The sequence below is a fragment of the Polypterus senegalus genome, chromosome 5 (assembly GCF_016835505.1).
Source record: "Polypterus senegalus isolate Bchr_013 chromosome 5, ASM1683550v1, whole genome shotgun sequence".
Taxonomy (NCBI): domain Eukaryota; kingdom Metazoa; phylum Chordata; class Cladistia; order Polypteriformes; family Polypteridae; genus Polypterus; species Polypterus senegalus.
The window spans coordinates 30,439,877-30,465,709 of record NC_053158.1 but is presented as its reverse complement, the minus strand read 5'-3'; the positions used below and the strand labels follow the sequence as shown (position 1 = coordinate 30,465,709).

The window sequence follows — 25,833 nt, the reverse complement described above, 5'->3', positions numbered from 1 at the left end:
AAGAGGTTAAAAGACGTTAAAGGCGGTCTTGGAAGGACAATCTGGCCACCTGGAAGGAGGAAGTAGTATGAGCTGGGGCCCCGCTAAGGAGCGTTGCCTGTGGCGTTCTAGGGGCTAGTTCACCCCACTGAATATTCAGGTGGAGAGAGGCGAGCAAGGCAGGTGCCCTCCCTAGGCTTCTGAGGTGCGGCCAAGTGAGCGCGAAGGAAGAAGGGAGGAGAGCCGGCCTCGGACGGTCTGGCTCCGATGTCTGGAGGCAGCCAAGACAGGGGTTGGAAGAATGGAGTTTGTGGCTGCTGAGTCTCCGCTGGCTATGCGAGCAATGGGTGAACCAGGGAAAAAGAGAAGGAGGTGGGCTGAGATCGGGAGGAGTTACTCTGCATTTTGATTTTATTTATTGATTTTTATCCCTACTTTTCACAATGATTTTTATGGATTTATTTATGTACTGTTTTAAAAACACTGCACAGTGGACACTTTTTTGGTTTTACTTTTGTTGTTGACTGTTTTTTAATAAAAGCACTTTTTCTACCATCCTCTGGCATCATCAGAGAATTGTCCTTATTTGTCCGCTCATCTCGGTCATAACTATAGATGGTGTTGGTTCAGCAGACTCCCATGTGAGAAGAGGGAGTCTGTAGGCGACCGGCATCGTCACTATAATGTGTTTAGCAACATTGATAAATATTTTCTCATTTTTCTGATTAGCAAAAAGTAAATAAATTTATGGAAAGCTACACTTACAAAAATCATGTATGTAGATAGTCTAAGGACAGACAAGTAGGTCATTTGGCATAAATAGTGTCCTACACAAGTGTGAGGTCATATGAACACAATATACCACAATATATTTTTTAATGCAATGAAATGTTGGCCAAAGAAATTCCTGGATGGCTTTTTCCTGATCTATTTAACAGTAAAACAACAAAAAAACACCACCACCTGTAAATATGCCTACTACAGAAGTGCCATACTACAGGATACGGTATCATCTGACTTTTGCTATATTTTCATCTAGATTTTATTTACTTGTACTAAATAAATACTTGTGGAGCTGAAAAAATGTTTAATATTCCATAATGTAATTGAAGTCTGCATTTTCTTCCCTAAGGACGCATTGGTGTTGAACAGCAGGCTCGTGGTTTCAGATGAGGTACTCATTCTTCCTGTTGATTGCAGGCCTTTTGTAAATATGAACAGTGAATTAGCCTGTGGAAGTATGATTAATTTTCTTATCTTTACCCTTAGGCACTGATATATCATTTAAATATTCAAAGCCACTGACAGATAGTTAACTCAATGAACATGTGTATCAGGTAATGCATGTTAGTAGGAAAATTATATTTCTAACCGAGTTAGATACAAATAAAGGCCTTTTTGCTGATGTTTACTCTCACATGTTTTTAACTAAGCGGGTCATGGGAGAAGTGACCTGAGCATGAGTTGATGCCTGCTATTCTCAAGTCTGGCCTTGTGCCTTATTAACAGTCATGCTGAACAAGATGCAGAGGTTGTGTAGTGGCCCCTGAAATGGAACGGTTTACTAGGTGGTGCTAAAAGATTCATGGAATGAACACCAATTCCCTCTGTCTGTATGCTATTAAAACACTTGCTTGAATCACAATGGGTGAAGGGGGGACTGGGGGGGAAATATGGGGTTAGGGGTCAGTGTTTAGTTTGACATAAACTTATGTCATATTACACAGTTTTGAAGGGCTTACACTTCTACCTGAATTATTAATGAGAAAGTGCACTGCATCCTAGTGGTTTAGAGTGTTTTTCACTGATGAGTACTTAATGTCTTGGGCATGGAACTGGCCAGAGAGGACACCAGATCAGTACGAAGTGCCTGAAAAGCCATTTGCTAGTTTTCATTGCAGTGTTGTAAAAAGCTTTATAGATGTTCAAATTAATCCTTCCACTATAAAGCAACATTTGTGTAACAGCCTATGTTCTAAATTGGGCTACTCTGTCATTTCAATTTAATAAAAATCCATCCAAGCAATCTTGTGGGATGTGGTAACAAAGTAACATATGCACATAAGTTTTAATTTTATTTATATACATAATTTGATGTGAATATTTAATCTTAAATACATATTTCCTATAAATAATCTTTCATTGGACTGTAATTATAGGTGCTTAATAGTAGATTTGGCAAAGGAGAGTCAAAAGGTAGCTCATCCGTGCATCATCTACAAAAGTAGTCTTCACGTTTAGTCCTGGGAAGACCCCTACGGCTGCAGGTTTTTGTACAAACTAATTCATAATTGTTACATTATTATTACTTTTTATTCATGCCATGCTTTAGTTATTTGGCTTATAAATATTTCTAAAAATTTCATTTTTTTTTTTTGCATTTTGCCTTTGAGTTAAATGCTTGTGTCTGTTAAGAACATAAGAAAATGGACAAATGAGAGGAAACCATTCAAGCCATCGAGCCTGTTTGTTTAGCTAATAGATTTATCTTAGAAGTTGTCAAGGTTTCTGCTTCAACTGCATGTCTTGATAGTTTAATTCAGAGTCTCACAACTGTTTGTGTAAAGAAGTGCCTCCTGGCTGAAGTTTCAAATGCACTTCCCTTTAATTTCCACTGATGTTCTTGAGTATGTTATAAACCCTTACGATTAAAGAATGTTGCTGGATTTACTTTATCAGTGCCTTTGAGGATTTTATATACCTGGATTAGGACCCCACATAGTCTCTGCTGCTCCAAACTAAACAGGTTTAATTTTCTGAGTCTTTAAGTCTTGGGATGCACCTGGTTGCTCTCCTTTGCACAACTTCAAGTGCTGCTATGTCTTTCTTATATTGTAGTGACCAGAACTGCACACAATACTCCAAATGTGGTCTTACTAGTGCATTATATAGTTTGAGCATAATGTCTCTTGACTTCAATTAAAAAGGCAAATAAAATGTTAGGTTATATCACAAAAACTGTTGAATTGCTTCTGTGCATTGCTTAGATGCTGAAAATGCTTATTCAACATAAACCACTAAACCCTTTTCAGAGGTTGCTTCCTGTATGACAGTGTCTCCCATCTTGTATTTATTATTGATATTCCTTTTGCCCATGTCTAATACTTTACATTTGTCAGCATTAAGCTGCATTTCCATGGTGTTTGCCCAGTTTTGAGCATTGTCCAGGTCTTTTTCAGTTTTATTTGCTGCCTCTTCAGTGTCTGCCACCCTTCAAATGTTTAGTGTCATCTGCAAATTTCACAAGTTTACTAACTATGCCAGAATCAATGTCATTAATATAAATCATAATAAGTAATGGTCCAAGAACAGATCCCTGAGAAGTTCCACTGATGACCTCGCTCCACGTGGAGCAGTCTCCTCTGATCTGTACTCTTTATCTCCTGCCGGTTGGTTAACCAACTAGAGATCCAGTTTTGTAGGATACTTCTGATGCTTACAGCTTCTAGTTTTAGAATTAATCTTCGGTGTGGGACTGTATCAAAGGCTTTTTAAAAGTCTAGGTAAATTATGTTGTACACATGGTTTTTCTCAACTGTTCCGGTTGCTTCTTCAAAAAAAAAATCTAAAAGATTGGTTTGTTGTTGCAATTTTCTTTTTGAATTCTCCTTTTATGCTGGTTTCGAAATGATGATGATTAGCAATAGGCAATGCAGACATAGGTTCAAACAACACTAAATGCTGATGAGGAGAAATTACTTCATTGCCACTTTCACTTGTCTGCTTATTTAGAAACATTTCTTACAAATTGTCAGAAAAGTGAATATAGCACTGAAGTAATTACTCCCCTTTAGCATTCAGTGTTGTCAACATTTGAATACAAGAAAGGGAGCAAATTTTATATATAAAGGTGAATTAGAAAGAAAATACCAAAGAAACTTTAGCATTTACTTTTTGTTAGAATAAGTGAAGGAAATGACAGCTCACTAAACAATGAGATAAATTAAAAGTAAGAGTGATTCACTGTTTGTAAAAACTGGTTAGAAGAAAAACCTGAAGCTACAGGGGTCATCCAAGAATGAACTTGGGAACTTTTCATATAAAAAGACCCAAAACTGTGTGAATGGTTCCCATAAAAAATTACATTAGAGTTAAATGGAGTGTTCTTTTAGCTTAACTGCATAAACACATGCACTTCAGATTTCTGCAATGTTCTACTGTATATTATGAGAAAGAATGTAATATAAGCAGTACATATAATATATATAAATATAGGTAGTATATACTGCTTCAGTGATGAAAAGTATTACTATAGCCCACCTTTCAATTCCACATTAGTGCAATACAGTATATTATTATGATTCAGTTTAATTTTTCCATTAAGGCCATGCATGCTTTAATTTTACCAGTTATTTAAATTTTGCATCTAAGTGTATTTTTTGTCCCGAAATAAGGGAATCAAACCATTTCAGATTTAATAGTACTAGTAATAATAAATCTGCAGGTCTGATCACTGAAAAATATTTAAATTAATATACATTAGCTCTAGGGCGGCATGGTAGCGCTGCTGCCTCGCAGTTAGGAGACCCAGGTTCACTTCCCGGGTCCTCCCTGCGAGGAGATTGCATGTTCTCCCTGTGTCTGCGTGGGTGTCCTCCCACTGTCCAAAGATGTGCAGGTTAGGTGCATTGGCGATTCTAAATTGTCCCTAATGTGTGCTTGGTGTGTGGGTGTGTGTGAGCGCCCTGCGGTGGGCTGGCGCCCTGCCCAGGGTTTGTTTCCTGCCTTGCATCCTGTGTTGGCTGGGATTGGCTCCAGAAGACCCCCGTGACCCTGTAGTTAGGATATAGCAGCTTTATGTCCTTCTTAGAACTTTTATACAAAAAAGAAATCAACATACAAAACATAACCTGCAGCTTCATTACTATGTAAATATTGGAAATAGCTAAAGAAAAAACACATTGTATATCTTCACAGTAAAAACTATCTTAGCAAATCACCTTTTGTTTTGTGTGTTGCTTTGCATTATTTTTAATATGAAACTTTGTGATGGAAAATGAGTGTTTTCTCATCTGTGGCAGCTGTGATAGCCGACGGCTCTGCATAGAATCTTAACCCTACTCACAAATCACCTCCGAGTCCTCATTTCTAATAAAGTGCACTAAACTTGTGTATTCTCTTGGAGCCAATCATGCATGCATTAACACAAGGGGAACTTGATTGGTCCAGTAAATAAATGTACATATAGATAGAAATGGCATTTAACAGACAGTCAACCTGCACTCAGAAAGCAACTCTGATTTATAGATGCAGAAGGTTAGCCAAGAGACACAGCATCTTGCTTTACAAAATTGAGAAAATACTGCAGCTAAGATGAGGCTCAACCTAAGTGCCTGTCACAGCTGTGTGGTTAAAGAAGACCAACACACTTCACCTCTGCAGGAAGCATCACTGTTTTCTATGGGGTAATCGTAGACACTGAAATGGGCTCACCTGCTGAACACAATTACAATATTATACTGTGGGACCACTGGATGAAATGGGCTCTAAGTTAAGCAGTAGCAACAACCCTCCTCCAGATTTTCCTCCTAATTTGAATTTACAGCACATGGATTTCAGGGAGCATTTGAAATATGATTTAAATTGAGCTAAAACATCTGTGTTATTTCTTAGCAAATATATAGCATCATTTAAAATACTTGAGAATGAACTTTGGAAAGATAACCCACCCAGATGGACCTGTGCACAGGGTATTTTAATACTTATTACCTGCTCAATTATCATTAACCCAGCCACAAACCAGCGTGTTTCTTCTTCCTAAGCCCAGATAAATGGGGAGGGCTATGTCAGGAAGGGCAATTTTGCCAGATAAACATGTGGACAACAATACAGATTTCAATACCGGATTGGTCGAGTCCCGGGTTAACAACGACCGCCACCAGTACTGTTAGCGAACAGGGCCTGGAGAGGTGGAGATATGCTCTAGAGAGGAGAGGAGAGGAATGAAGGTCAGTAGGATAAAGACAGAATACGTGTGTGTGAATGACAGGGAGGTCAGTGGAATGGTGAGGATGCAAAGAGTAGAGTTGGCAAAGGTGGATGAGCTTAAATACTTGGGATCAACAGTACAGAGTAACAGAGATTGTGGAAGAAAAATGAAAAAGAAAGTGCAGGCAGGGTGGAATGGGTGGAGAAGAATGTCAGGAGTTATTTGTGACAGACGGATATTAGCAAGAGTGAAAGGGAAGGTCTACGGGACGGTAGTGAGACCAGCTCTCTTATATGGGTTGGAGACGGTGGCACTGACTAGAAAGCAGGAGACAGAGCAGGAAGTGGCAGAGTTAAAGATGCTAAGATTTGCATTGGGTATGACAAGGATGGACAGGATTAGAAATAAGCACATTAGAGGGTCAGCTCAAGTTGGATGGTTGGGAGACAAAGTCAGAGAGGCGAGATTGCGTTGGTTTGGAGATGTGCAAAAGAGAGATGCTATGTATATTGGGAAAAGGACGTTAAAGATATATCTGCCAGGCAAGAGGAAAAGAGGAAGGCCTAAGAGAAGGTTTATGGATGTGTTGAGAAAGGACATGCAGGTGATGGGTGTGACAGAGCAAGATGTAGAGGACAGGAAGATATGGAAGAAGATGATCCACTGTGGCAACCCCTAACAGGAATAGCCTCTGGCATTTCAGAGAGGTATTTGTTAGATTGAACTGTGACTCTAAATTGGCCTGAGGGCTCTGAATGGATGAGTGGATATTTCTATTGTTTCATAGAAAATAAGGTTCTACAATTACAAAATTCATAGTTTTTAGATAGATAGATAGATAGATAGATAGATAGATAGATAGATAGATAGATCTTTTTACAGAAGCTCTTTAAATAAATAAATACATAAATAGATAACACATACCAGAATTAATTGAAATAAAGAAAATTTTAAAAAGAAAAATGAAACATTGGACTTGGCAGTTTTTAGTCACTGTAATTCACATTGTTGATATGTCAGAGAGAGCAAAACATTATGTACTGTATATAAAATGTATTATATGGATCATTATATTTCTGTAACTATGCTCTCAGTCGATCTAAAGTTGCAATAAATGTTTCACTGGGCAACTTAGAATCTTCTGTCCTGTGCTAAAAAAAATACTCCATCAAAAAAATGATAATTTTCTGTATGTTACTTAGTCTGTGCTGTTTGTAGAGATGGTCTGGAGCAATTTTTATTCTCCTGTTTTCATAGAGAAAGAGATTACAAAGTTTATGATGCAACAGGATTCAATGGGGCCATCGGGGGCCAATGCCAAACAACAGCCAACAAAATTAAAACATGCATGGAAAAAAACTTAACTTAGTCCTGATGCATAACTTAAACATCAGTTATTCAGTCGTATGCTCACAACACCTAAAACCCATGCATATTTTGCTAAAATATTGTTAGATAAATACTTCTGGAAAATCAGAGCAGTGCAGAAAGCTATGTGAAGCATACACAAACGCGGTTAATCTTTTGAACTGATGACAAGATGATCGACCATTTAATTCAAAAAGCTCAATCCATTTGAATTATAAGGCTTATTTGTTTACTACTCTGATTTTTTGCAAGTATTTATTTAACAATATTTTAACAAAATAACACTTGCATTTTGGATGTTTGGCGCATACGACTTGGTAAATGAGATGTTTTCACGGATGTTTTAAATTTGTTTGCTGTTGTTCAGTATTGGTCCCCCATGTACCCTCCATTATAGCCTGTTGTATTATAAACTTTGTGATTTCAATTTTCCTTGAAAACATACAATTAATTGCAGATTGAAAAAAAAACACATTTTTGGGTGAAATGTTACGATTATGATGTACTTGGATCTCTCTATATAGTTTCTACATGAAATTTCTGCTGAATTGCAGTAGTCATCTTTTTCGATAATTTAAACTAATTTGTTACAGAAATTTTCATTTAAAAACAATATCTATCATTTACAATGCAGCTTATACGGAATTCAGTTAAGAAAAATAAAATAAAAAAAAATGTTTATGCTGCTTAGAAAGCAGACACAGTGTTCACTTAGTGTTTAGGATGATCTGATGAGGGTTTCACAGAGTTTAGCAGTTTCTGAAAATTCAAGAGACAAAAATAGTAAAATTGTTAATGCCTAGTTGTTAAATGAAATTAAACCCATGGTCTCAAATATAATCTTCTTGGATGCTTTCTAACAAATCACAATTTTGGGTAATAGCTGATATTGACTATACATACACTCAGAGGTGTAGCTCTGCTTTAGTACACAGATACCAGAGTTGGCTTGAGTTGCACAGTAGAAGTGCCAATGTCCCATTTTTGAAGGACACATTTTCCATGTCACTAGGAATACAGAACAGATAATTCATTGATAATGATATAGACAACTTTGCAAACAGAGAAACCTTTTATCCATGTAACCCTCATCACAATAAAGTAGTTGGTGATATGTTTAGCTTGCTACTGCATAAAGAATCAAGCAGGCTAAAATTTTAAGTAAAAGACAGCTTTTCCAACACGGATTCTCAATGCAACACTCAGTTCTTCATTCTCATCAGTTTACACTGTTTGCACAGTATTGACTCCATTTTCCATTGACAATCCATTGTCAATCTAATTTTTGCAGAATTTCTTATCAAGTCTGATTAACCCAGCTCAGTGTTAAACCAGGATGGAGAATATCTTGGGTGCAATGAGCACAAAGAAAGAACCAGACGTGGATGAGACAAAGGTCCATTACTGTGCCAACTCATACACACAACTAAGCTATTTTATATTTGAACATCAATTAATCTATCATGCTTGACTTTGAGATGTGAAAGGAAAACCAGTCTACCTGAGAAAAAATACACAAGAACACCAGGAAAACATGCAAACTCCACAAAGGCAAAGATCAGTTCAGGATTTAAACTCTAAAGTCTAAAGTTGTGAGGCATCAGTGCTAACAACTTCGTCACCATGCTTGATCTAGTTCAAGGGTTATTTTAATTCAACTTTCTTTTAAATAGTTTACCTTCTACAGTACAAACAAAGAGAACAGAAACTAGCTCTGCCTTAAATGTACGCTAAGGCACTGGCAGAAGAAGAGTTTAATGTATAACTGGCCTGGTGAGTTTAGCCATGTTTTTAAAATCTGTGTAAGCCCTTGAGTGATATATAAGGAGAAAGTAAACACTACTGTGTTGACATCATGTCATATTTTATGTTTTCTGATTCAAAGATTTTATTTTAGTGCATTAGCATTGGAAATGAAGTTTGTTAAACAAAACAGAATGTCTGCATTATGGCCTAAGTTAAAGCAGCAAAATAAAAAAATAAGAAAACTTTATTCACATTTATTAAAGTGAAAAGGATAGAGATGTATAGAGTGCCTCAAATATGGCTAACACATTGTACTCATCTCTCACTCTTCTCTTTGCTCTCTATTTGCCTAAAAACACTCCATTATGATGAAAAAATGTCTCTTCTCTACAGGCCTGATGATTCAGAAGTTATCTGATTTTTCTCACAGGTTACCTGGCTGATGGAAGCTTGGCGAAAGTTCCCTGGCAACAGCTCTTGCAATATCAGATTCCTGGCAGGCAGCCTGCCCAGCCTGGTCTGCAGCGTCTCCCTTCGCCCTTGCATGTGCAGTTCTAAACAAAGCAAACACAGTTCATTAGATTCAGTTTCTCTTATGGCGGACTCTAAAGTTTACCAACTATTTGCTCTTATTCAGAAATGTTAGTTTTTCCTCTTGTCTTTGTCAATGAGAACTTCAGACATATTTATGATAAAACCAAACTAAAATTCATCATACATTAGACTTTAACGTCTGAATAAAGATAAGATAAACTGGGCAGAGAGACTGTTGTGCAAATGTCTGAGAAAATAACAATGATCACCCCTGACTGTAAAATGTGTAATCATAAAAAAAAAATTAAAAAAGCACAAAAACTGCTTAAGTGTTATAATGCATAGTTGACTAAGTATTAATCTAAAATCTGCCAAGGCAATAGAACTTGAGATGATACTTCATACTGGCGCCCCTCTCCACTGGAGTAGGCGACAAGAGGGTTGATCTCACAGTCTCTTCAGTCTCGCTTAACTCAGCAAAATTGGTAAATGGAGAACTTTTAAAATGAACGTCTATATAGAAGACATCTGAGAGGAGAGAAACTAAATCATTAGAGAGAGGGAGGGCTTCTTTTGTTGTTGTTGCAATCTTCTTGTTTTAAAGTGGCCAAATAATATTTTCATAAACCACAAAAAAAAAAGAAATCAGGCTTTTAGATACCAAATGCATACACCTGATAGCAATAAACATTTATATTTTACAAATAAGAATACACTGCTGACATGCAAGCAAATGTTACATTGTAAATAAATATTAAATATTGATCACAAATCTCAATATTTTTTCCCTAACATACCTGTAGTCCAGGTAATCAAAATGTTTGATAGGACTGATTAGAACATGTGGCATTATTAGTGGTATTAGTTTATATGTTGTGCATTTATTGCATAAAATATGTGATATTTTCATTGCTGTTGCTGCAAATAATGCCAGATATTGTACTGTCTATTGTATGGCACCATTATATTTATGGCTAGCAACACATATTTTTAGCTACTATAGTAAATATATGGTACAAAACAAAAGACACTCCCAGTGCATATGTCTTTTGGCAGTGAAAACTCAAAATCTAGTATAGATTCAAATAAAAGATTTTGTAACTATATACAGGAAAACTATGTACAGAACAGTGCAAACTTTGTGCAAATGAGCATATCGGATTACAAACAAAGCTACATAAACATTACCAAAAGGGAATCATTGGAGACTGATTGGTATAATGTTCTTTAAAGGTGTTTTTTGGGAAATGAAAAAGTTTACATGGCCTCCCTCAAAGATGTGTGCTTATAAGGGTATGTTTTTTAAATTTATCAAAGAAATCCTTAATAATTCTGAAAAAACTGATCAAAGAAAAATAATAGGTATATGAAACTCCATGTTTTAACTTGTATATTTCTTGAAATATTTACCTAGGATCAATCATTAATCTTTAAAAAGATTAAATATTTTTTAAGACACATAACTTAAAATCCAATGACTTAACAAGAATTTGATGGGCTCTGGTGCTAAAAATAAATTATTAATAGTAAGAGATGCTTCAAGTCTGGACTGGAAATAAAAGACAAAGAGTAGGACAGCTTCTGTACAGGCTTTTAAATGTTCGAAGCACTGTGCGAGATGCAGCTCATGCGGTAAGGCAGCAGCAGCAAGCCAACAGCTGATTGAGCAAAGAGGAGGTAAAAAAAACAAAACTGTATTTATTTCCCATTGTATCACCGTTTAAGAGGGGGTTTCGGAGGAGCGACCGCATCTCCTTGGGGTGCATTCAGTCCCCCTCTTCACAACGTGAGCGGCAGAGACGTGAAGTGGCTGGCGTGTAGCGAAGGCCGGGGGGGTTGGCGAGCAAAGGGCGAACCCCCTAGTATATATATATACACAAATACATACACTACCAGTTAAATATTCATGTATTTGAGTTGATACTTTCTTTATCAAGATACCATTAAATTGTTTAAAAATATAGCCAAGAAATTACTGTTGTTTCTAATGGCTATTACAGCTTGAAATGTCTCATTTCTAATTTATTATTCATATATGACTGAAATTTTCAGCAGCCATTTCTTCAGTGTCCTAATGGTAAACTCTCTTAGCTTATCCATAATTAGCCATGCATAAATGCTAATTGGTTTTTAGAGAAAACGTTGTAATTGCATTAGCACAACTGAAATTTTTTATTCAGTTCACTTGGGTTGCAAGGTACTGGTATTCCTAAAGTTTAGTTCTGGGTTTATTCTGGGCAACCTGTCACATGGAATAACCTTCATTCTGCAAATAAATCAATAGACTGACATATTTCTTGAGAACCAATCATTTTTGTAATTTTTGAAGTTTGGAACTGAATTTTAGGAATTCAGTCGCCTGTGAATAATAAATTAAAATCAGTCATTTCAAACACTAATAGACATTAGCAGCAATAATAATTGTTGGCTGTATTTTTAAATTAATTTAAAGTTATTAAATTCTATCTATCTATCTATCTATCTATCTATCTATCTATCTATCTATCTATCTATCTATCTATCTATCTATCTCAGTCAAAATATGGGTGTGTGTGTGTGACACAGATATAATATATAATGTTTGTACTTTTACTGGAGAGCTGTCCATTTAAATGGTGTCCAGAACTAAATACCCAATGGGCACAGAATCATCAGAGAGTTTTCAAGAAAGCTGGAATCCTTTCTTCCTGGAAAGCAGGCTCCATGAGAATTACCAAGAGTGTCTGGCTGTTAATTATAACAAGGTGCTCACAAGAAAGGAATACTAAAGGTGGCCCTTTTGGGATAGCCCCAAGGCTGACAGAGGCAATTTCTGATTAGTGAACTGACTTGACTGAAGTCCCTGGATGGGAGTTAAACATGCTCAATGCCGGTGGCTCGCTACTAGTTTTTTGCAGTCAGAAGGTAGGTTATTGCAAGGCCTCACACGGCACAGAAACAGTGTGGACAGACAGGAAAGAGAGAAGAGGAAAAACTTTAGTGTTCGAGGTGCTGGTTTGCATGGTGATCAATCTGGAAACTACACCAGACCTAGTGCAGTTAGCCCTTAGTGTAGTTTAGTTTTCTGCTTTTTTTAGTTTATACTATCTGTCCTAGTTACAAGGAATTCCTATGCCTAGCAGGATTTGCTTTAATAAAATAGTATTTTTGATACTTTTGGTCATTGTGTGTTATGGTTAGAATGGAGCATAGGGTTGCTATATGCCACAAATTTTAAGTATTGTGTATAGCACAGATGCAGAAGTAGACTACTAAATAAAAATAGACCCTGTCATAATTTGAAGGTACACACCGATGTCTGGTAACACATGCATATATAGTATAGGAACATATACATGCATAGAGAAGAAGTTGCCCGCACTAGAAGGATCAATGGAATGGCACAAAATATACAATGGTCCAATGAGATTTATTCTTAAAAGAAAATGACAAATAAGTGACTACAGCACTCCTTTAGAGATCAGTGTGAAGTCTGCCATGCCTGATTAAATGCTACCTCACATGTAGTTACTATGAAGTCACCAAAGGGAAAGAAGTCACTTGTGAAAAAGCAGGCAAATTCCTCCTGAGCAACAGAGATAAATAGAAGGCTCTCACATGTGGCATTTGGAAAACTCTCCCACATTAGGTAGGACAGGCAGCCTGGCCATTTAATAAGAAATACCCAGGGTCTGTAGGGGAAACTTGATGGGATGGCCCCCTGACCAGTTTAAGGCTGTTACTGGACAGTGCACCTTTAAGCTTGTAAATTGGGAGGTGAGTTGGGGAAAAGTCTTGACAAGCAAGGACGAAATAAAGTCAGAATTAGAGATATGAAAGAGAGTAGCAGCTGAATGGGAGAATGTTTAACCTTAACCCTAATTTCTGGCACTGTGTTTTATAGATTGGACAAGCCACTCCACCTAATGGTTAAGGACCACACCCAACAGTGTCAACTGTTGTGGGGTATCGTAGATTGTTTTCTCTATGCTTTATTTAATACTATGTGACCTCTCTCTAATCAGTCCTCACTTGGAGGTTTAATTTAATAAAACAAAGGTTTTTTTTCTAACATGCCAGCTTTGTAGAACTTTTCATTCTAATTTAGGGTGGTAAATAGAGATGTCATGTGTCACAGTACATTTATATATTTCAACAGTATGAGGGATGAGCAACTACAGAAAAATAATAAATCTTTAGATGTTTAGAGTACATGCATTACAGGAATTCAATAAACACTTTCCTCTCAGAGTGGCTTAAGAAATGTATGTTTTAACACCAGTGTCACTTATTAAATTGAAATAACATATCTTAGAAATAATATAATAATATAATCACGAAAATAATAACATTTAGCAGCAGAAAAAGCTCTATATCTAATAGATTTGATTTAAAAGCACAAGGTTACAGAAACAAAACCCGTCACCAAAAGTTTGCAATTATTTTCATATAAGAGATCCTTCAAGTCTGGACTGAAATCAATAATTGTAATGAAAAAGAATGTCAATGCTGGGAGGCTAGACCATACTAAACTTTATAATTTACTTCAGATTTATTACGCTAATCCAAAAAAATCCATCCATTTTCTAAGGAGATATCTAAAGATTTAATCCGAAACAGACAATCAGACAGTCATGATAACCTCCAAGTTTGCATATCGTCACAATTCATACACAGATACACATCATATTCCTTGTACTTAATAATCCTGGCACATTTGGATAATGAAGACTGTTACTCCTGAGTTTTCTTCATAGAATACAGATTTAATACTCTTGAGAATACAAGAAAGGCTTACCACCAAATGCCTCAATTTAGGTGTCCATGCCACCCTATGTATCTGGCTTTTGGACAATCTAACCAGCAAACCAGCAGGCAAGGACTGGCAGCATCACATCCTTTGTTCACCTATAACTATATGGTCAGACACAGCTCCAACTCCATTATTAAATTTGTTCACTACAATCTTAGGTATATCACTAACAATAATCAGACAGCTTACAGAGAAGACGCTTACCTGCTAACTCAGTTGTGTCAGGACAACAATCTGATTCTCAATGTTAGCAAAGCCACAAAGCTGGTCATAGACTTTGGGAGCAGACCACTCTTCCTAATACATTGGAGGGGATGCTGCCAAAAGGGTATGCAACTTTAAATTTTTTTGGAGATGATATCACTGTTGAACTAAAATGAGCACAACCCATTTCAGTTCTTGTGAAAAAAGCCCAACAGCACCTCTGCTTCTTCAGATGTCAGCTTGCACTTCTCCATCTGTTCTTGCAAACCTCTACAGGTACACAGTGGATTTCATCCTTACTGGCAGCATCACATCTTTATCCTTGCATGGCAGCTGCTCAGCTCAAGACCATAAAGCACTTGAGAGGGTGATGAAGGCGGCACAGAACATTACTAGCACCCATCTGCCTTCTATTTTTGATACGAACAACACTTGCTGCCTTAGGAAGGAAAACAGGATAATTAAAGACCTCAATACTGCATGGCCGTTTTTCTTACTCCTACTTTTTACCAAACGAAACAGGACCACTGCCATTTGCAGAGCCAGTTTCTAGGTTGCAAGGAATGACCTAAAATGGTGAAAAGGTAAGAGATAAACTGCCAGATGATTAAATTTAAAGTTTAGGTTAGCAAAAACTGAAAAAAGGGAATTTCAGAATATTAAAAATAGACCTTCTTCAGGGAAGAGCAAATAGGCTACAAACTCCAGATGCTCTGCAGCAATTAAAGTAATTTAAGCCTTGCAATTTAAAGCAAACAATTTGCACAGGTGTTCCAACTTCTGTTGATTACTTAAAACCCCTCTGTCTGTCTTAAAGCAGGGCTGGAATGGACTGTGTTACTACACCCTCTGAAGTACTACTTGGACAATATTCTAGTCACAATGGCAAGAAAATGGCAATTATTTAATAATTATCTGTGTAGCATGCTATCTGTTTTTCCATGTGTCTTTGCTGGTCTTGTTTAACTGTCCACTGTTCTGATGAGACAAATAAGAATTTCAGTGAAATTAGTTTTGGGGAGTAGAAAATTCAAAGTGGCAAGCATCTAGGATCTTGGGAATGAAACTATAATGTGGAAAAAAAAACAAAACAAACTAGTTTTCATTTATGATATGGTATTTTTACTGTACGTTTTTAGACAAATAGATAAACAGATCAATGGAATACTACACATGCAAAATGAGGTTTAATAGCTATAAAACTAAAATAATTAATGTCTCTGTCCTTCTTACAAAATTATGTTATTTCGTTATGTTACAAAGAAATCAATTTCCTGTAGAACATGTTAAACTGCTTTCTAGTGTTTAGGGTTATTGTATAAGCCCAGTTTTGTTAATTGGAATATCACTATATCAGTTAGTATATAAATGCAAAAACGTGTTGTAAAAGATGTAGTTGTGATAGAAAAAGTCCAGTGAAGTGCGACTAAGTTGATTATGGGCCTGAGCAGTATGAGCTATGACGACAGATTGAAGGAGCTGAACCTTATTCAGAGATTGAAAGGGGACATAATCAAAATGTTTAAAATTTTATAATGTTCTAATGACCTATTGTAACTGAGAAGAGCAAACCTTACCTCTTCCTTCCTTACCATGTTTGACAGGGGTGCCATACACAGTGTCCTGACCAGCTGTATCACCGTCTGGCATGGAAACGTCTCAGACTGCAAAACCCTGTCAATAGCATCACTGGAGTCTCTCTCTCTCCTTTTCAATACATTAGTAACAAACTACAAGGTCTCCAGCGTAGTAGATCAACCCTTCTATCCTTCTCATGGACTCTTTGTAACATCTTCCTCCATTAGACTGTCAGGTTTCTCAGCACACTGCTGTCTTCTACAACCTACATCTAACTTAACAAGGGTTTAACCACCATCCCTCAACTGCACTAGCCACTTTATTAACGACTGTTCCGCTGATGCTTACATATATTTACATTGAGAATAAGATGCTACATTTACTGTGTGTTGTTTGTCCAAAGACTATCCTGTGGATTTATTTTATGATATTGCACTGTGTCATAGTCTTGTTAGGCTAGGTATACTTTTACTATCCCAGAGGGAAATTTGTTTGCAGTAGAAAGGTATAAAACATTATTACACAGATACAAGAAAATAATCTAAAAGACAACATATCACATCCATTATTATAATCAGTATCCACATCCATAAGATTTAAAAAATAGGAAAGCTTGCATATTGTAATCTGTTCAGTTAGCCAATAAGAGATGTAATTTTGCCTGACTTCTCATAATAATAATTCAAAATTCAGCAAGATCCCTAACAACTACTAGAATTTAAAATGCTCAGAGTTCCTGTGTTTTATTTGCCAAAATACCCAGTGGTGTCACAGTTTCCAAGGGTCACCCTTTGAAAATAACAATTTGATGCCTTATTTACAAAGTAGTAAAAATGTCAGACAGTAAACAAAGCACAATAATTCACAGAGCGATGTAAATATAATCAATATAAAGATGAGAACAATTACTTCCAGCATGGTGATAACGGTGTCATTGTTTCTTCTCAGGGTGTGTTTCTCCTAGCCTGGGTATGTAAACATAGCTAATTATTTTTACTGACCTCCTCAAATCAGTGAGGATTAATCAGTTTGTAGAGAACAGGTATAAGATTACAGATGATTTTCCATTGGTCTGTATCAAACACTTTGTCACTCCACATGTGACTCCAATACCTGTTTTCTATAACAAAGTTCAGAAAAAATGCATCTCAATGAACATTCACCTAGCATTTAGCAGGAAGGAGTTAAATCTTAAATCATGATACCGGAGGCTTAAAGTTAAGGTAACTCAATGTGAAAGTTGTTTAGCAAGTCACTTTGCAGGCATTATTCTAAAACAATTACATATGAGGGAGGTATTTTTCAAAGTATATGAAATAAACTCAGACAGACTGGTGTCCTGATCTTGGTGTCTGCTGTTACAAGGAGGAGCTCCAGTTCTCTACAACCCTGTAATAGATTTAGAGTGTTTGGGAAAGGTATGGTTTCATTGATGATTGATTTATCTTCTCACCCAAGGTGTTTTCTTGCCTTGTACATGTTTCTACTTGAGCACATCAGTCCTTTTTGCATATTGTGCTGCTCCTTGTACATTTGCAATCATTACTTTACTTTCAAGTATGATCACCCAAACTCTGCTGAAAGGCAGAAATTTCAGATGCAAACTCATCTGAATAAAGTGTTGGAAATAAAGAATTTCTTTAAAGCTTTGCATGCTGAATGCAGGGCAGCTTTCAGTTTGTCACTTTGCAATCTGCTGCATTTGTATTTTTCCCAGATAAATCATAGCTGGCATATTTTGCTCTCTGTTCATTTAGTTTCAGCTTAGTCACTGCACAAATAGAGACTTACATAGCTTGCTGTCTGCAATTACCCACATCCATACACACTCCCACTGAGAACCTCACTCTGCCAATAGACAAGCAGCCATGTGCTATTGCTATTTCTATGTTTGACAGCTTCTGCCACCTGCACAGCCATTTCATGACAATCGTTGCGCCTACAATGATAGCTTTCTGTAGCACTTTCCCACAGACAGTGACTAAGCCAGGATTAAAAGACCAACTTTTGGAGCTGTGAAACAGCAGTACTAAACACTGCAGCACCGGGCTGCCCAGGTGTCTAATGTTTCCTCTTTATTTTCTGTATGAAGATTTTCAAAATATTTATTTTATTTAATAATATTAGAATATTTTTTTTATTTCTATACATGCTGGCAAAATCCTCATACACGTGCTTTTCTTGCAGGGATGCAATTACAGGTACTATATAATATGGTGGGTGCGACCAAAAATATCTAATTGACACATCATCCATCAGAACCAAGAAACCACTGAATTACCCGCTAATGGAACTGAATCACATTCTGCAGAAAACAACAGTTTACATGTCCTAATAACCAGAAATAAAGCATTAACGTGACTGCAAGAACAAAAGAACAAACAATGACATGTGATGTGATTGGTACAGACTGTGATAGACCTATGCAAAAAGGACCGAGTTTTATTATGCAAATTGTGTTAAATTTAGTAAAAATCAGTAAAATCAATGAGAAAATCCTTTAAATGCCTCTTGTCATTTTAGCTTGCTGCACATGTGGATTTAGTGTGCTTTTCATGAGGACTGATTTTAAGGGTACACCAGGGAATGATTTAGCTGCTGCACAGCCACTTGTCCATTCTTCTTTCCTGCCCTTAGATCTGTGGGAAATGACAGAGAAGAAGAAGGAAGACTTTGCCTCTTGCACTGCCTCTGAATCCACCCCTTCTGGTCATCTACTATAAAATGGTTACCCAATTTGGAAGTTACTCTTTATTTTGGATCAACCACTCAGAAAGAAGTCTCACTTTTGCTGAAAAGTAGGGTGACCAGATGGGTTCGGCTATAAAGGAGGACACCGACAGTTAAAAAATAAGGGTGAAAATTACCAAATATATTTTCCAACTCCAATCAACCACTGTCCGTTGTGCCGTCGGGCGGAAATAGAATATAAAATAGTGTTGCCGCTACTTGATGTTACAATTATTGATAACGTGTGTCAAGGATGCCAGGGGCAATGACCCGGCCGGGATGCCTTGAGGGACCGGAGGAGGGTATACGCCCACCGTGGATCACGTGGGGGCCACCACCCTGGTTGCTTTGGGGGTGCCCCAGTGCCTTGGAAACCCTGGACCCCAGTACTTCCGCCACACCAGGAAGTGCTGGGGGGAAGAGAAGCAGTGACACCCGGAGAGCTTCCGGGAGAACAGCCGGCACTTCTGCCACACTGGGGCGTGTCAGCGGAAGATTGCCGGGGAGCACCTGGAGCTCATCCGGGTACGGATAAAAGGGACCGCCTCCCTCCAGTCGATGGCAAGAGTTGGGTGGAAGTGGACGGAGCTCGGAGGAGAGGAGTGGAGGCGGTCTAGGACTGAGCAAGGCATTGTGTTGGCCAGGACTTGAAGGGGTGATTGGTGCTGCGGCACTGGGTTTGTGCATTGTAAATAATAGTGAGAATAAAATGTGTGTGGTGAACCAACATGTCTGCCTGTCTGTGTCCGGGCTGTACCCCACACGTGATAATGTAACGTAATGTCACGCGGTGACGCGGATGAATGGAGAATGGCCAAAGGCTGCTCATTCTCGGTATATATCATATGTAATTAGGCAAAAACAGTAGGAGGACATTTTAATGAATTTTTGGAATGCCTGGAGAACGGAGGAAACCATGTTAAAAAAGAGGACATGTCCTCCTTTTGGAGGACATCTGGTCACCCTACTGAAAAGGAGTGGTTCTTTACCTTTCCCTTTCAACACTGTATATTAAACAATGATTATATTTGATCCCCTGGCCCTTTTTATATATTCTGCCTATTCTTATTTTTTCCAAGAATAATGCTTCAACATAGTAGTAGTAGTAGGGTCCTTAGAAGCATCTGTTAAACATATAATCACACCACACTGGCTGAGAGCCATTCACCTGATTGCTTTACGCTTTATTCCAATTTAGGGTCACAATGAGCAGAAGCCCAACCCAGCAGCACTGGACACAAGCAAATAACTAACCCTGGAACAACTGCTAGTCCACTGCAGAGCATATACAAGGGTGAATCAAAAAATAAAGGCAATATGAAAATTACCACAACGGATAGAAGCTAACGCAATACAACACGTTCACAATGGCTTATGGGTAGTTTGAACACACACAGCACAGTGCTCTGTCATTTGTCTGGTTGAAGCCAAGATCAAATGCACATGAACACTCACTCTGCTACAGGATTGCACCATTGTTGTTGGTTTCGCTACCTGGGTCTACCCTGTGTGGAGTTTGCATGTTCTACTTGTGTCTGCGTGGGTTTCCTCCCACAGCCCAAAGACATGCAGATTAGGTGCGCTGGCGATCCTAAATTGACCCTAGTGTGTGTGCCCTGCGGTGGGCTGGCGCTCTGCCTAGGGTTTATTTCCTACCTTGCACCCAGTGTTGGCTGGGATTGGCTCCAGCATACCCCCGTGACCCTGTAGTTAGGATATAGTGGGTTGGATAATGGATGGATGGATGGTACTCAAGCTGAAGATGTGAAAAGCAATTTTACTACCCACATTGAACACATGAAGAAATGACTGCCTTGGAAAATAAATCTAAAAAAACAGCAAAAAGGAAGAATGTAGTACAGTTGAAGGAATTAGGGAGTTTTTGAAATATGGAAATCTCACAAAATTTATGCTGGAGTTTTTCACTAAAATTCCTGGTGATGTCAATAAATAAAATCCTGAAATTGAATGTGATGATTTCTTACCTGGTGAATTGCCTCTGAGAGCTGTCATCTTTACCCTAAATACAATATGATAAAATTTATGAAAATGAAAATGTGTTAATTCATGCTGGAGAGTGGAAAGATTCTTTTTGAGAGCATTTTAGCTAGATTCTTATTTGGTACCCACTTAAAGGAGCATTATGCATAATACTGTTAAGCAAAGATTACAAGCTGCACGCACAAGATACAGCATCCATCATTATACAAGAAACAACCTTGCATGAGATGTTAAATATATTATTCTATGCCCATATTTTCATTGTGGGATTCTGCTAAACATATTACTTGTGCCAAGACTCAGCAGTGCAAAAAACAGAATTCTTGGGTGTTATTTTTCCTTTTCCTATTTCAAAAGATGAATATTAAAATACAAAACTCACACAACATTGAATGTTTATTAAAGTAAGAAATATAGAAACAAAAGAACCATAAGAAATTTAAAAAACGAAAGGGTTCTATTCAGCTCATCAAGCCCATTTGTTTAGCTAATAGCTAAGCTGTCCCAGAATCTCATCCAGATTCTTCTTAAAGGTTGTCAAGGTATTTCCACGGCATCCAAGGTAAGGCATACAAGTATCTAAGTAAGCATCTAAGCTCCCTGTGGTCAGCATGCTGGCAGGAGACTTATTTAAAAAGTAAGAAACATTTTAGTAGAAAAGAAATTGGCTTAGGTAATTGTTTCATTCTAGAAACAATAAGAAGACCCAAGATTCATAACTCAGATTCACAAAGCAAATCCCTTTGTAATTACTGAGATAGTACTGGACCTTAAAAGGCATTATTGCTGTGGTACAGCCAGGGTTTACTCTTTGGCTTGTGTTAGTTTTCATTTTTAATGTTGCTTTTGAAGTTCATTTCCATGTTTTATATATTTCTGCTAATATCCATCCACCCATTATAGAACCCACTATATCCTAACTACAGGGTCACGGGGGTCTGCTGGAGCCAATCCCAGCTAACACAGGGTGCAAGGCAGGAAACAAACCCCAGGGTAGGGCGCCAACCCACCGCAGGGCACACACACTAGGGTCAATTTAGGATCTCCAATACACCTAACCTGCATGTCTTTGGACTGTTGAAGGAGGAAACTCACGCAGACACGAGGAGAACATGCAAACTCCACGGAGGGAGGCCCTGGGAAGTGAACCCGGGTCTCCTAACTGCGAGGCAGCAATTGAATTGAATTAAATGCCTAGTATGACTGAGGCTGGATAAGTGTGCCCTGCAATTTACTCACACCCCTTTGTGCTTGGCTCTTGCCAGGACATGGTCCAGAAGCCACATCCCTTAACTAAATCATTCAATTTAGATGATAGATGAATGATAAAAGTGTATAAATTATAGCAGAAGTAAATAAGTTTGATTACAGCTGTTACTTTAAAGGCATAATGGGGCATAGAAGGAAGATGATTAAGGGTTCACTTTAGATGTATTTCTTCACACTGAGTATTAAAAGTACTGTTATACTGTACATGTCCAGGTCTCGGACCGAAATGTCTTAATGAGCTTTTCCTCAGCCTCTTCCTTTACAATGTGTTGATCATTTTTCATAACTGTTAATAACTGAACCTTACAAATGCACATTATGTAACATTTCAATCCTAATGCAAACATTACAGGCACGTCTTTTTTACATTTCAAACCCAATGCAAAAGAATCCCTGTGCACAGTTTTTAACAAATAAGCCAAATGCAACAAAATATCATTTCAACATCATTTAAAACAAATATACTAAACAACAGGTGCTGACTTACTGCACCAATTTCTATGGTGCAGTACACAGTGCAACAAACACATCTGAGTAAATTCTCTCAAGCATTATTCTACGTACAGCATTTAGCTCAACTCAAAGAATGCCAGTTCATTTTTAAAACTGGTACAGTATATATTTTTTCAGGGGCTTCATTTGAGAATATATATATATATATATATATACACTGGTGTGAAAAACTATTTGCCCCCTTCCTGATTTCTTATTCTTTTGCATGTTTGTCGCACAAAATGTTTCTGATCATCAAACACATTTAACCATTAGTCAAATATAACACAAGTAAACACAAAATGCAGTTTTAAATGATGGTTTTATTATTTAGGGAGAAAAAAAATCCAAACCTACATGGCCCTGTGTGAAAAAGTAATTGCCCCGTGAACCTAATAACTGGTCGGGCCACCCTTAGCAGCAATAACTGCAATCAAGCGTTTGCGATAACTTGCAATGAGTCTTTACAGCGCTCTGGAGGAATTTTGGCCCACTCATCTTTGCAGAATTGTTGTAATTCAGCTTTATTTGAGGGTTTTCTAGCATGAACCACCTTTTTAAGGTCATGCCATAGCATCTCAATTGGATTCAGGTCAGGACTTTGACTAGGCCACTCCAAAGTCTTCATTTTGTTTTTCTTCAGCCATTCAGAGGTGGATTTGCTGGTGTGTTTTGGGTCATTGTCCTGTTGCAGCACCCAAGATCGCTTCAGCTTGAGTTGACGAACAGATGACCGGACATTCTCCTTCAGGATTTTTTGGTAGACAGTAGAATTCATGGTTCCATCTATCACAGCAAGCCTTCCAGGTCCTGAAGCAGCAAAACAACCCCAGACCATCACACTACCACCACCATATTTTACTGTTGGTATGATGTTCTTTTTCTGAAATGCTGTGTTCCTTTTACGCCAGATGTAACAGGACATTTGCCTTCCAAATAGTTAAACTTTTGTCTCATCAGTCCACAAGGTATTTTCCCAAAAGTCTTGGCAATCATTGAGATGTTTCCTAGCAAAATTGAGACGAGCCCTAATGTTCTTTTTGCTTAACAGTGGTTTGCGTCTTGGAAATCTGCCATGCAGGCTGTTTTTGCCCAGTCTCTTTCTTACGGTGGAGTCGTGAACACTGACCTTAATTGAGGCAAGTGAGGCCTGCAGTTCTTTAGACGTTGTCCTGGGGTCTTTTGTGACCTCTCGGATGAGTTGTCTCTGCGCTCTTGGGGTAATTTTGGTCGGCCGCCACTCCTGGGAAGGTTCACCACTGTTCCATGTTTTTGCCATTTGTGGATAATGGCTCTCACTGTGGTTCGCTGGAGTCCCAAAGCTTTAGAAATGGCTTTATAACCTTTACCAGACTGATAGATCTTAATTACTTCAGTTCTCATTTGTTCCTGAATTTCTTTGGATCTTGGCATGATGTCTAGCTTTTGAGGTGCTTTTGGTCTACTTCTCTGTGTCAGGCAGCTCCTATTTAAGGGATTTCTTGATTGAAACAGGTGTGGCAGTAATCAGGCCTGGGGGTGGCTACGGAAATTGAACTCAGGTGTGATACACCACAGTTAGGTTATTTTTTAACAAGGGGGCAATTACTTTTTCACACAGGGCCATGTAGGTTTGGATTTTTTTTCTCCCTATATAATAAAAACCATCATTTAAAAACTGCATTTTGTGTTTACTTGTGTTATATTTGACTAATGGTTAAATGTGTTTGATGATCAGAAACATTTTGTGTGACAAACATGCAAAAGAATAAGAAATCAGGAAGGGGGCAAATAGTTTTTCACACCACTGTATATATATATATACACACACACAGAGACACACACACACACATAATAATAACGTAACTCGTACAAAAAGATGGCTATACACTTGTTTTTCAGGTTAAGTGCTATAAGACCACTGAACAAGACAGTGAGAAATTGTCAGATTATTTAAGCTCTAAAGGATACCAACGAAGAAGGGCCTGAAACACACATGAATACACAATAACATGCACAATGAAATGCAAAGTTTACCATAACCTTTATTTTTCAGAGCACAGCTCACTTTTACCACTCTGGTGTGGTTGTCGACCTACATTTGTAGAGGATTCTGGCCCCCAGCAATATGCTGTCAGTGTCTATTCACAGTGTGCAACTGAAATGTGCGGGGGATATACAAAAACATAGCAAAAAATATGTGCTCCCTTTACATACTGTATATGAAACAGGTCACATATGGCTTTATTGTCAAGTGTTTCTATCCATCTACTGATAGAACCAAGTAGGGGTCTAAAGAATATATGCCATCAGTATGGAGTATTTTACTGAGGAATCTTCACTTGCTGCCATATACATGACTCTGAATAATATTCAGTTGGCTACTGAAATTCATGCTTAGTCACATTTGTTTAGCCTGTCTAGCACATTCTGTGCTCAGTATGGCTATGACATCTGGACCAATCCAGTGTGACTAGGATCCCAAATCCTCCCCATTATAGCTGCATATTAATCTATTTTGACATCAATGATTAGCTAAATAATTAATATTCATGAGTTTTTTCAGCACATAACTATATTTTTTCAGTTCAGTGTCCAGTGACCTGGCAAAGATCAAATGAGAACCTAATGCTAAGATCTGAATCTGAAGCACTTGCCATTTTCATTGCAGATCCTTTAACATAAAGCCACCTAGCCTATATTTTTGAATGTATTTTTCCATCATAAGTACAGTATGGCTGAACCTGAATGAGCAATGATGGGAAAACTAAGTGTCATACTGCCTGGGGATTAATGTTTTGCAAGGTAATGAATAACGGCACTAGTGATGGCAAATAAACTGACATGCAGACTGCATACTCAACACCATAGTATTCCAAACTTCATCTTAGCTAAAAGGGAGCTGTTTTTTTTGTGTGCAGCACAGTCCTGTTTTTGAGATTTATTTATCATGGGGTACTGCACCAGTGTTTTCCATATTTGTTACCACTATAGACAGCACCTTCGTGTTTTGCTTACAGTGTTAAAATAATTATCTGAAATTCTTTCTCCCTTGAAAATAATGGCTTTAAAATGATGCAAAGTAACATGGAATGGTCCTTCTATTCCCTTTTAAAATTAGAAACTGCAATTATCCAGCAGGATGTGAACTGTAGAATCTCTATTGAAAAGCTCTATTGAAAGGCTCTGTCTTTTTTTTTACACATTTGTAATATATTTGTCATGAAAAAAT

The 25,833-nt window shown here is 37.7% G+C and overlaps 1 protein-coding gene across 1 annotated transcript in view; it reads right to left on the bottom strand.

Moving 5' to 3' along the window:
- Positions 1-25,833, bottom strand: part of LOC120530180 (junctophilin-1-like) — a 159,756-nt gene that overhangs the window by 26,399 nt on the left and 107,524 nt on the right. The window contains exon 3 of the mRNA XM_039754419.1: positions 9,458-9,576. Within this exon, the coding sequence (XP_039610353.1) occupies positions 9,458-9,576 (119 nt within the window). The remainder of the gene's footprint in view (positions 1-9,457; positions 9,577-25,833) is intronic.